At 32.4% G+C, this 13,581-nt stretch overlaps 1 protein-coding gene across 1 annotated transcript in view; it reads right to left on the minus strand.

The window, feature by feature from the left end:
• Positions 1 to 13,581, minus strand: part of ADGB (androglobin) — a 259,554-nt gene that overhangs the window by 17,593 nt on the left and 228,380 nt on the right. Inside the window, exons 28-30 of the mRNA XM_074264682.1 lie at positions 6,923 to 7,122; positions 6,314 to 6,425; positions 1,385 to 1,438 (exon numbers count right to left, since the gene is read on the minus strand). Of these exons, the coding sequence (XP_074120783.1) occupies positions 1,385 to 1,438; positions 6,314 to 6,425; positions 6,923 to 7,122 (366 nt within the window). The remainder of the gene's footprint in view (positions 1 to 1,384; positions 1,439 to 6,313; positions 6,426 to 6,922; positions 7,123 to 13,581) is intronic.

Genomic DNA, 13,581 nt, shown 5'->3' on the forward strand with positions numbered 1-13,581 from the left:
TACAAATACAAGATAAATAGAAAGAACAATGACAAAAGTTAAAACTAAATAAACACTGTGAAATTATAATGATCAATTTTGGCCCTAAAGATGAGTTGGAGAAAAAATGAATATTTCTTTTGCAGATAGGAAAGACTGTGTGTGTGTGTGTGTGTGTGTGTGTGTGTGTGTGTGTGTGTGTGTATTTTGCCAAACTATTTTTCCCCTTAAATTTTTTTTTTTGATTAAAGATATCTCTGAGAAGGGAACAGAGGAAGGATGGTGCTGTAAAAAATTAAATATAAGCATCCATTTTAGAAAAAGAATATCCATTTTCCAATAGATAAATGATTAAAGTATATGAACAAATATATCCCAAAACAAGACTTATAACTAATTAAAAGCTATATAAAATATTCTTCCAAATCACTTCTAAGAAAAGCTAAAATCATAACAAATCTGAAATTTCACTTCATTCCAAGCAAATTGGCAAAAATGACAAAAAATATTTTACATTAGAGGGAAGATGTGAAGATTTGGACATGAATATATTTGTTGGTGAAGGCTAATTAATTTAATAATTCTAGAAAGAAATTTGTAATTTTGAGGGGGGAAATGACCATGTTCATATACTTTGATCCAGAAATTGATTCCTTGGCATTATTATAGATAAAATAGAAAGATCCAATTTTTACAATTATGTGCACGTATGTTTGTAACAATAGTTTTGTGCATGTATATTCACTCTATAACAGTAGTTTTGTGTTTGCATGTTGTGGGGATAGCAAAGAAGTGAAAACAAAGTGGATGCTCATCAACTGAAGGATGGATAAAAAACTGTGCTATTAATGAATGCAATAAAATATTAGTATGCCACAAGAAAAAATGAATTTGAAGAATTCAGATAAACTGGGAAAGATCTATATGAACTGATTCTAAGTAAAGTAAGCAGACACACACACAAAAAATGACTATTACAAAATAAAGAAAAGAACAATAACACAAAAGGGAACAATGTATAATGATCATTTTTGACCTTAAAGAAGACATGAAAAAATCACACTGTGTTTTAGAAACAAAACACATAAGAAGACAGATAGGTTAAAATGTTGTTGAAACTATGAATTGGTTCAGTAATTTTGGGAAAACAATCTAGAATTAAGTTCTGGTAATGTTTCCTTCCCAGTATAAATTACATGCTCCCCTTACCACCACCCTTCTTCTTTTGATGTTCATCGGGCACTTATAGAACATTAAATGATCCTAAGCATTTAAATTTTAATGCTCAGTAATGAACAAGATTATAGAAATAGACTTCTTCAGTGCTACACTATCTTTTTCCTAAAAAGAAAAACATGAGAAAGAAAAAAAATTAGTTCTGAAGATGGGCCTATAACAGACATACCAAGATCTGGAACAGGGCTTCCTTTTTTCTTCTTGATTACTATTTTAGGTTGTTCTGCAAGGGGAAACAAAAACAAAAAAGGCAAAACAAGCGGCACTTCTCAGCCATTTAGAAAACAACTCATAAGGAAAAAAATAGAGGATGCTCCCAATCTGCTTAAATAGAATTGAATTGTTTCAGAATAGCTCAAATAACTCTTGGTTAAGTTCTAAGAAATCAAAGAGGTAAAGATACAAATAGACAAAACAGAACAGAACAGAAAGTTCTATGAGTTGACATGGATCCCTGAAACGTTAAATAGTTTTGTATGGTCTATGTAGGGAATGCAGGTAGAGAAGCAACTCAAACCTTAGATGCAGGACCACAGATGTCTTCCTGTAATGTCAGTGATGCTACTTGATGGGTTAGACATAAGCATTTTTATCAATTGGAACTGACAAGAAGGACTAAGTTTATTTTAGAAGCCTCACATAAAAAGCCCATGACTCGTGATCCCATCTAGCACTGCTTTTAGGAAGATAAGAATTTAGCTCATTTGGACCCCACTTAAGTTTCCCCTTGAATAATAAGAATTTGAATTTTATTTCCTTAAAGAACTTTACTTCTCTTCTATATATTAAAACAAGGACATATTTAGCTAGAAAAAAGATATAGAACAAACTTAAAAAGAAAAGCTCTCCTCCCATTTTTCTAGAGACAAACACTTAAAAGTGCTATACTAGCTGATATCATCACTATCTGTGGCACGTAATTATCAGGGAAGGGACAGATAAATCCAACTTACTCCCTGGTATGAATAGTTCCTTGCTATGCTGTTTCTTCTTCATGGTCTTGTAATGGTGTGGCCTGGGAGTTTTCTATAGATATGAAGAAAGTGTGTCAATCTTCTCTTCCATTTTCTCTCGCTGATATTCTTAATCCTTTCCTCTTCACACTCTTTCTGCCTCATATGGTGGCTCAATTCAAACTCCTTATTCTTTTATGTAAATTCACGCTAATAATAGCTAAAATTAATATAGCACTTAAAGGTTTGCAAAATGTCTTATTAATATTATATTCAATTATCTTCACAACACGTTGGAGGATAGCTATTATATCCATCCCTATTTTACAGATGAGGTAATTGAGGCAAACAGAAGTCCAGTGATTTATTCTTGTCTGAGGCTGGATTTGAACTCAGGACTTCCTGACTCCTAATAGGTTCAGCATTCTATCCACTATACTGTCTCCAGAACCATTCTGTAAGCATGAGTCCCTAGGTACAGCATGGTATCCTGTAGAGGTTCCATGTATTATGATGATTTTTTTCTAAATCCTTGTACATCCCAACATCTGTATGTGTGCACTGATGCTTTGTCTTTTATTTAGAAGGTTTCCTGTTGAATCTTGCTCACTTCTGGAACTTCTGGTTTCCTCTACCATAGAGAATCCTCTCTTTTTGGTCTCAATTTTCTTCTGCATATATTTCTAAACAAAACCTTATTTCTTTTCAATGGAGAGACACAGAGCTAGTACTAGTTCCATTTCATGAATGGAGTCACTCTTAAGCTATATGAACTCAGTGGGCTATGCTGTGACTTTGTGAAGATAAATGCCCTCCTTAAAGATGCATGAGGAAACAAGAAAAAAGAGCAATCAAAACTTGTCCAGGGAACTTAGGTCTCAAAGACTAAGGTCCTATTTTAATCAAGAGATGTTAAAAGATCCACATCTGAGCATATCTACAACACAAAGATAAACAAATAATAGGGACATGTGCCTAGAAGAGCCAGTGTTCTGGTGGGTGGACTGAACTGACTGACAGATTAGACCCAAAGAATAATTATTAAGATTTCTGTATTCACATGTAAAGAGATTCATAATGGAATATGCATCACATTGTCATACCCTGTACTGTTTCACATTTTAATCTTTTAAGCTAGAGGACATGCTTATCAAATATGCAATTACACAAAGCTGAGAAGGATCTCAAATATGTTAGATAAGAGTCAGGAGCCAAAAAAGATACACTGAAATAATGGACTAAATGGAATAAATGAAATTCAATGAGGACAAATGTAAAGTTTAGTATTTGAGTTCTAAAACTTTAGATGTACAAGATTTTTAAAATTTTTGCTAGAAAAGCTTTCTCATAGTAAAGATGTGAAGGTTTTAGTATTTTGCACATTCAACGTGAGTCATTATTGTGACTGAGTTATGACAGCAATCAAAAAAGACAATGCTATAATGATATGCTAAACTGATTAAGAAAAGTGTCTAGAAAAAGGAAAAAAACTATAGTACTAGGAAACAATTCCCCCAGAGTCCTTTACAATTGTGTGTGTGTGTGTGTGTGTGTGTGTGTGTGTTTCACTATAGGCCTCACATTATATACGCTTCTCTTTTTTAAAATCTATGAGAGCTATATATATAGGCATTATCTCAGGAATCCTACCTAATAAATTCTGCATTCAGGAAAAAGACAATCTTAGTATGATCTCCTTTAGGAATAAAATTTTCATCAAGTTTTTTTTTTTTTTTTTTTTTTTTTTTTTTTTTTTTTAACTATCAATCAGCTTCTTTAAAATGCCTAAGCAAGCATGGCCTTTATGTTCTAGCATTCCATCATCCTAATGATAAGCCTTTATTGTTGGAAAGCTTTTCTACTTCAAAATCCATAATCATGTTTTACTACCAGCTAGTTTTTCTTTACTACCTGGCCCATCTATAGTCATCTTCTGGCATTCCTGGGTTTTTCACATTGTAATTTTGGTTATTTGGGGTTGGCAATTGATTACTAAATAGGACTTTTTGGAAATCTACAGCATGTTGTGAAAAATCCCAAAAAAATGCATAAAGAAAAAAAGAAAGTTACTAAGTCATAAGTGCATAAATATTGTATATTACTAATCTATTTTTATCATTTACTGCCATAAGTATACATACATAAATTTATTATAAACAATAAAATTTTATTAAATCTTCAGTGCAACTGATGTACTATAGGCGAGGTAATCTCTTTGGAAATGCTTCCTCTTCGTCTCTCTACCATCCAGACTCCCTCTGGGGAGTTTCTCCAGTAGTGATCATTGTGATGTGGGGCAGACCTTAGGAAGAGCCCCAAGGCTACCTGGACTTGAGAATGATGTAGTTAGGAATAATGTATTTCTTCTATTAGTCTATCTTGCCTTAGTTTACTTTATATAACCAGGTTGCTGAGCTCAAAAGATCACTGGCTGTGAAATAACAGCCTAATGGTTAGTGATAACTTGGAGCTGAACATTACTTGAAAAATTGTTAGTCAATGGCATCATGTTGCTCAGACTAGTATTAGAGAAAACTTGAAAATAAAAATAAATGTAGGCAGACTACAGAGTTTTAAAGGGAACTAAACTGAAGCAAAAGACCAATCCACAAATCTAAGCAACCCTATATTATTTGCCATGGGCTTTTCACAGGAGAAGGAAATCCATGAAGTAGTTGTTGTAGCTACAGCTATATTGACAGCTGAAAAGACTTTGCTTAGTGTGTGAGATACTAATTTCTCTCATGTAGAAACTGTAACGTTTTATGGGTGAAATGTGATTTTTTGGTATTAAATAAATATGATCAGAATTATTAAAAAATAAATGTTTGGAATTCATAGTCTTCATCTTTGCTGTGACATTTAGAAATGATGCCTTTGTCTCCTGTCATATTATGGCAGAACTTTGGGATGATGGAGTCCCTTGGGCAAAAATAAAATCTTTTAAAGACTCCTAAAAACAATATAAAAAACTATTCCCTCATGACCATTCCTTATTTCTATGTAAATAGATCACTAATAAAATGCCAAACTAAACTTACTTATACATAACATTTTATTTGTAAAGTTTCTGAGATATAAATACTAGAGCTTGCTTTTGAAAACTACATCCTTCCAAATGTGAAATCAATCTATTTTTTGCTTAAGTTTTGAACATTATTGTTGTCTGCATTTAATTTTTGAACAATAAAACCTAATATTTCTTGCTCTACAATATGAAATATGCTATATATCCAAAAGTCTTTTTTATGTAGCAATATCTCCACCTGCTGAAATGTTAAAATATTGTTACTAAAATCATACAAAGATATTTTGCAAATAAAGTTTCATAAATTGAATTTTGTGAAAATATGGTTTCCTTAAGTTACTTGAAAGTTAGTCTATATACAATGATCAATACTGATGGATGTTGTTCTCTTCAACAATGAGATGATTCAAACCAATTCCAATTGTTTAGTGATAAAGAGAGCCATCTACACCCAAAGAGAGGACTATGGGAGCTGAGTGTGGACCACACATAGCATATTGACTCTTTCTGTTGTTCTCTTGCGTTTTGTTTTCTTTCCCAGTTTTTTTTTCTTATTGATCCGATTTTTCTTGTGCATCCAGACAACTGTACAAATATGTATATATATATATATATATATATATATATATATATATATATATATATATATATATATATATATATATATATATATATATATATATAAAATTTAACATATATTTTAACACATTTAACATGTATTGGACTACTTGCCATCTATGGGAGGGGGTGGGGGAACGGAGGCGATAATTGGAACAGAAGGCTTTGCAAGGGTCAATGTTGAAAAATTACCCATGCATATGTTTTGTAAATAAAAAGCTTTAATTTAAAAAGAAAGCTAATCTAATAGAATATAATAAATTATGCTTGTCTGACTAGGTGAAGTTTAGTTTTTATCTGTTCCACATATTTTTGGTTCAGAAAGTCAATTTTTTAAAATGTTGACGCTTTTAAGAATCCAAAAAAAAAAAAAAAAATGAGGAAAACCAGAGAACGCATACAATATTTACAAAAAATAATGTTTGAAATAACATTAAATTATGAGATAAAATGCACAAATATAATATGCACATAAATGCAAGAATTTAGGGTAACATACCTCTGAGATCATTTTTCTCCAAATCTTTAAGTGTCTGAACAAATGCTGACTGGTTTTCTGTAAGGGGCCAACTGTTAGACAATACTGTGGCTTGTATGACATATTTATAATTCTGTAATAAAATGCAATATTTAATAAAGAAGCAACATGAATATACAGTATGTCAAATGCAAAAATAATTTGTCCTTAAATTGATAACTCAATACCATTCCTTCAGTGTAAAGACAAAATGATTAGAGTATACAAAGAATGAATGCTGAGATCACAGTATCTAGGATTCAGAATTAGAATCTTGAAAGGCAAAAATTGAATTTAATTAATTTAAATTTTAATTCAATCATTTCATTTTATAGATGAGGAATCATAATCCTTTTTTCCCCTTATTTCAATCAACAAAATCATTATTCCATATGATAATGAGATAGGACCTTATTCCTACTACATGAAACACAAACTAGTTAAAAATGTTGCTCTGTTTTTTAAAATAGAGAATATTATAATTTTTAACAAGTCCTTTTTAAAAAAAAATCAAGACTATCTTGAAGAAAATAAAATAGTTGTTTTAAACTATTATCTGGCAGATATTTCTTTTTATTGTAAATATCTTACCTGTTGGGAAACTTGAGAGTTTTCCTCTACATATGGAAAGCTAATAGTATCATCATCAAGAAGAGGTTGACCACTTTCACTTGTACCAGTAGATCGTGCCTTATTAGCTTTTTGAACTCCTGCAGCAGCTTTTTTCTTGGGTTGTGGCACTTCTGCTTCCTTGTTGGCGACTATTTTATGAGCAAGAACTTGCTTGCTAGCTAATATGGGGAAAATATTCATTCTGAGTTTAAAAATTGATATCATACATTTAATACTATATTATCTTAGTTTGGTTGTATCAATTTTGTTACTATGTCCTGCCATAACAAGCTTTAATTATTTAGTTACACAATATACAATACTGTATACAGTATTGCCTGGCATGGTATAAATGGAAAAAAAGACTAGACTTGGGAATTAAAATCTTGGATTTATATCCCTAGTGGTATGACCTTGAAAAAGGCATATTATATACTTAAATTTGTCTTTTCATCTGCAAAATTGGAAGGGAAAAATGTTTGTATCAGCTACTTTATATCATCATTTTAAAGTGATTTGTAAATGTTCAAGTACTACATAAATTCCACATACTGATAAGCAGATTGGGAAGGAAGATACTATTTTCCTATTTATTAGCCTAAACTCCAAACTCAGTTCCACAGTAAAGGAGAGTATCTAGGATGTCTTATGCCTGCCAGGGCAATCTGGTATACTTATATGAACAACAGAGTATATGAAATATGAAATAATATTGAATAGGCTTCATGTATAATTATGTTTGAATGATACAACTATAAACAGTGAATATTTCCTTAATTGTTTATACAACCTTTTTTTTTTTTTTTTTTTTCTGTTAAGAAGGCTTTATGTTGTATTTACATAAATCTGTGTGCCTGGGTAGGTCAAATTCCAGATATATTACATAGTTATTTCAAATGGTATTTCTCTGATTATTTTTTCTTCCTGACTTGTATTAATATTGTATAGCAATGATAATGATTTTTAATGATTTTATTTTGTAGCTTATTCACTTGTGATATCTCAGTTTCTTTACTAATTCTATGGATTTTCTTTGTACAATATAATATTATCTGCAAATAGTTATACTTCTGTTATCTTCTATATTTTTTTTATTCTTGATATTTTATTCTAATCATCATAACTATTATTTGTAAAACTATATCAAGTAATATTAGGAAAAAGGCATCCTTGATTTACCCTCATTTTTACTGAAAAAACTTACATTGGATTCCATTACAAAAGAATCCTAACTTCTATTTTCAAATATGTGCTTTTCACCATATTGTATTAGGGTATTTATAAAGGCTTATAAAGATTTTGTAAATTGCACCATCAGAAATGGAAGGGAAAAAAAGGGAAAAGAAAAGAAAAGAATGGAAGAGCTGAACACTACTTGAAAAATTGTTAGTCAATGGCATCATGTTGCTCAGACTAGTATTAGAGAAAACTTGAAAATAAAAATGTAGGCAGACTACAGAGTTTTAAAGGGAACTAAACTGAAGCAAAAGACCAGTCCACAAATCTAAGCAACCCTATATTATTTGCCAGGCAATAGTTTTCAGGGTTAGATTTGCAAAATAGACACTATCAGATCCTCATGGCAGAAGATAAAGAGAAAACAGCTTTTACTGGCCCAGCTGTATTTTGTAGTTTCAACATATAGCTCAAGAATTCTCAAGATCATAAACTAAGCAGCACAATTTAGAAGTAATCTGACTACAAGCAGGGATGCCTTACCACTTTGAGATTGCCCCATCCTTTTGCTAAATTGGACAAGTAGAAGTAAATACAATAAGGAGGAAGAAGTGGAGTAGTCAATACTTGCACTTCCTTCTCCTCTTAAATGGTCAAAAGGGAGAATATACACACTTATAATTGGAGGCAAATCTATTATGCTTCAGTATAGGTAGCAATCATGATCTCATGCAGAGCAAAAGCAAAAATAGACCTCATTAAATTAAAGAAGAAAGATATATGTAGAAAGTATCAGACAATAAATTGGTAATATCTGTGATAAAAATATATGTACTATATGGCATTTATTAGCATCTAAATTCTTAAAAGAAAACTTAAAATAGTTAAAGGGAGAAATAGACATATTGCATTAGGGTCCTTATAAAAGTTCTAATAGAAGGGGAACTCAACTAACCTCTCTCAGATACAGATAAATCTAACAAAAAAAAATTGAGATCTGAATATAACTTAGAAAAGTTATATTTGATAACTTCTGAATATTATTGAATTAGAAGTTTTTAGTTGTGAATGACATTTTCACAAAAACTGACTGAACTAGTGAATAAACATCTCCAACAAATGAAAAAAAGAATAAGAACATATTAAATGCATCTTTATGGACCACAATGCAATAAAATTTATATTCAATAAAGGATTTTTAAATAAAAAGAATAAAAGTAATTGGAAATTAAATAACTTAATGCTTAAGAATAGGTGAGTCAAAGAAAGAACATTGAAAAAAATCAATAATTTTAAACATAGTGACAACAGTAAGACAATAAAATGAATGAGATAAATGGTGAGACCAGACCTCTCATAAGGATGATAGCTTCAATTTATGCCCTAATTGTGACTTCAGACTTTGCAGTAACAAGTTGAACTATAGCTAAAACAAAGCTGCAGGCATTCAATTGTCTTGAGTGAATACTTCCCCTCCTAATCCCCCCTCCTCTTAATTAGTATTTAAATATTAATGGATAAAGAGTTTGTTAATTACTAGTGTTCTTTTGTGTTTCTGAGATAGATTTCCCCTTTAGAGTGTAAGCCTGGACTTTCCCAGCCAATGGGAGAAAAGGCTTGGGGGAGGGGCTTCTGCATTTGGTTTGTACAATCCTGTGTTTGCAGCTAGTGCTTTACATTCCTTTACTGACACCTTGTCTGTTGGGAGTTACACTTTCTCACAAGATCATAATAAATCCTTTTATTTATTTATTTTGTTTTTTACCTTGAGAGTCCTTGATTTTAATTTGGGTAAGGGTCACTGTCCCACACAGTTTTGGGGACTCATCCAGGATATTTCCTGTTCATGAGAAGTCTCTCCTGTACTGAATCTTTGGGTAGGCGCTCTCCAGAGAATTCTCTGGTGGTCCTTGGATTTGGCTTGGGAACTCCTGCTTCAATCAGGTAAATTCTCAAAAAGAGACACACAGAGAAAGCAAAAATGGAAGTGGTCTAGTAAAGATAGAGGATTAATTCAGCTCAGGAGATGACTAGCTGAGAAAAGTTTGAAATCAGTGAGGTAAGTACACAATCCAGGTGGGGCAAGAAACTAGTGTTGGGGGGGATAAAGTCAAAGCAGTTAGTCTGTAAAAGGATTATTCCCTCTGCTAAGAACTGGTGAGCTGCCTGGGTGACTGGGACTGGGATTGGGATTGGAAGAATTTAAGGCTCCCATTTCCCTTTGCTATTGGGAAATTCTAAGCAATTCAAGTCCATAAGGATTCTCCTATTTTCCTTTGGTAAGATCAGGTGAGTCCTCCATCAAAGAAGACAAAATACTGTGAACCTTGGGAAAGGAACAATCTAAGGTATCTGGCTCTAAAAACCTATCTAGTATCCTGGGAAGATAACCCTTTAGGAAAAATTGGGATGAATTACCAAATGTAAAGGGATTAAATACTATTGTTTTGTTTGGGCTGGCCTCAAGGAACTATCAATCCCCCAAGTTCTGGGTGTACATTCAAAAGAGCTTTTAGTACCCAGACAGCTGGCTCCTATAGCTAGAACTCCAGAACTCCCTCCTCCCTTCCATCCCAAGGTAGGGCCCAGAACTGGAAAATTATTGAATTAGAAAAGTGATTTGTGTTTGTATGTGTGTGCATGTGTGTGTGTGTGTGTGTGTGTGTGTGTGTGTGTGTGCCTGTGTTTTGTTCTTCTGTGTTTCTCTCAGTCAGCAGAATTACAAAGGAAAAGATCTGGCAATCTGGGATTTAAAAGGTTTATTTTGTACATAATTGGATTTATGCAAATATTTAGCTATTGAGAAGAACGGCTAGTTTTGAGATAGGGGAAGTTTTTAACTGCCACTGCCATATCAGAAAAAAGAAAAAAAAAAAAAAGAAGAAGAAAAACCTGACATATTTCTATGGACCTAGAACTGTCCAGTTTGGGTTTACAGAAATAGTTAAAATTATAGAACTGCTAAAATATTTTAGCAGATTCTGGGGTTTTTGACTTAAGTTGCTTGGCACAATCTCTTAGCTAACTTGAGTTAGTCTGTTATATTTTTAAGTAGGTCGAATTTATGTGACTAAAAGCCTTCTAAGGGCTTAAATTTGAGGCTTACTAAAAATTGCAAAGGGAAAAAAAAACAGCCTCTCTGGAATTTTCCATGCTTCTCTCCCTTGCAAAGGTTTATGAAATCTCTCCTGGTTAGGCTGATGTCCCTGATTCTTTTGGGGTCTGCACTGGTGCCTCAACATCTTTGACATGACCCTCCCAGCATTTCTGGCATGGAAGATGGACTTGAAAGAGCAGTTTTCTGCCACCTTAAATTTTGGGGCTGTGTGTGTTTAAATTGGAATTCTGATTCTGAAATTGTATAAGGTAATTATTATTAACCAGTGTGAGCTAAAATTGCAAACTTGTTTGTTCTGGTATAAGATTTTAGAAATATGTGTGCATTGATAGTGAAGAATTGTTACTAGAAATTTAAATCTATATTTTATTTGATTTTAAGTCAAAGAAAATTTTGGTTCTCTGGGAACTTACCTAAAGAGGTCACATGTTTGTATCTCCTAATTGGATGAAGTATATGTAAGCTACTTGCTTGTTAGATTGTAATTTGTAAAAATTGTATGACTTGTGCTTTAATATTTTGTTAGCCCAGCTGGTTATGTGATATAAATTTTGTGAAATTTGTTCCAAAGTTATTTAGATATTTTCTATATTCTGAATCTTAAGGTTTGTCTTACTTTCTCTCTTTAACAAAGAAGCAAAAGCCAGAAAATTTGGCATAATGTGTAATTGCAAAACAAATTGTATTTAAAAAGTGTGTAATATGTCTAAAGATAAATAAGAAGGTAATGAGGAAGTGTCCCTCCAGAGGAAGAGAGCCTGGCTTCAAATTCAAGTTAGGCTTTAATGAAATGACACCAGTGAGATAGCCATCCCAGCTTTCCCCTGGCTCTCCTGCTTTAAGAGGGGTTAATGAAATAACATTGGAATGAATTGTACCTATGTATGGATTGGTAGAGACTACTGATTCTGATAAAGAAACACATTTTACTTCTAAGATTTTATAAGAAAAAAAATGGAGTGGTAATTTCATATATTTGGGCATCTGCCCTCATCAGGGAAGTGGAAAGAATGAATCAGATTCTTAAGAAACAGGATTATTAAATTGACATTAGAGACTAAATTGCCTTGGATTAAATGTTTGCCTAATTGCTTTGTTAAAAAAATTAGAATTGTCCCCGGAAATGATCTGGGACTTTCCCCATATGAGACTAGTTTATCTTATTTGGAAGGAAAAAGAAAAAGCCTTCTTTTGAAACAAAGGATAAGTTTTAAAGGAATCATTATACTGGCAGAGTCATTTCTTTAGCCCTTAGGAAGCAAGAATTGCTGGCCCAAACAACACCTTTGGAATTTGCAGTTTCAGGAGAGTTGGTGCTTACTAAGTCCTGGAAGAAGCAGAGTGGGCAAGACCTTACCAGACAGTATAGATAACTGAGATGGCAGTTTATAGGCTGCCTATAGAGGAACCTCAAGAATGGACTGTTAAGGACAATTTATAACCTCTAAAATTGACTTTGCACCAGGGAAATTAGGAATGTTTTGGTGGGAGGGAGAGGAGATTGTCCTTAGAGGATTTTCTAAAAATATTGGTGTTGTACTTGTTATTTATATTTCCAGAAAGGTTTATAGTGACTCCTCAAATGGAGGAAGTTGAATTAACATTTTTAAAATGAAGAAATTATTAATGTTGATTTTGATAGGGTTCTTTAATGTGAAATTAGCACAATATATTCTATATTCTATGTGAGTTTTAATTAGTTGTATTTAGTCATTTTAAAGCTGTTCCCATTGTTTAGGAAGATTCTGAGAACAGTGGTTTATATTTTTGTCCCTTTGAACATGGTTACTACTTGAATATGTTTTGATATAGATTGATTATTGAGCATCTGAAAATAAAATGATTTGTGTAATGTTGAATTTAAAATCCATCTACTTGGATATGAAGATAAACTGTGAACTTTCTAGGATGAATCTCTTACTGTTATCAGTGTAAGACTGTAGAATACTTAAATAGAATATGTATCCCTTGAGAGTTAAATTCACCTGAAACTTTAATTAATGAGACTTGTTATTTGAGATAAAAATCTCTTGAGTCTGTAGCTGATATTATTTGGAGTTTTGAATTCAGATATGACTGTCTGATGGATTGTCAAGTCAGTAATGCACCATCTGAAAGAAATATGCAGCAAGCTACTCAGAAAAATGATTTTGAATTGTTATGGTGGAGATTAGTATGTGGGCAAGAGTTGGGAGTATAACATTGACCTTTTAATGTAGGATCTTTTTGAGTCAGTTTCCCAGAGGTAATCCTTTGAATAAAAACCCACCTGATTATTCTCGAGAATGGCTATAAAGTGGAATTGTTATTGCATGCAATTAGCTAAAGATGCTTTATCCTGTCA

Source organism: Sminthopsis crassicaudata, chromosome 4, assembly GCF_048593235.1.
Source record: "Sminthopsis crassicaudata isolate SCR6 chromosome 4, ASM4859323v1, whole genome shotgun sequence".
Lineage (NCBI taxonomy): Eukaryota > Metazoa > Chordata > Mammalia > Dasyuromorphia > Dasyuridae > Sminthopsis > Sminthopsis crassicaudata.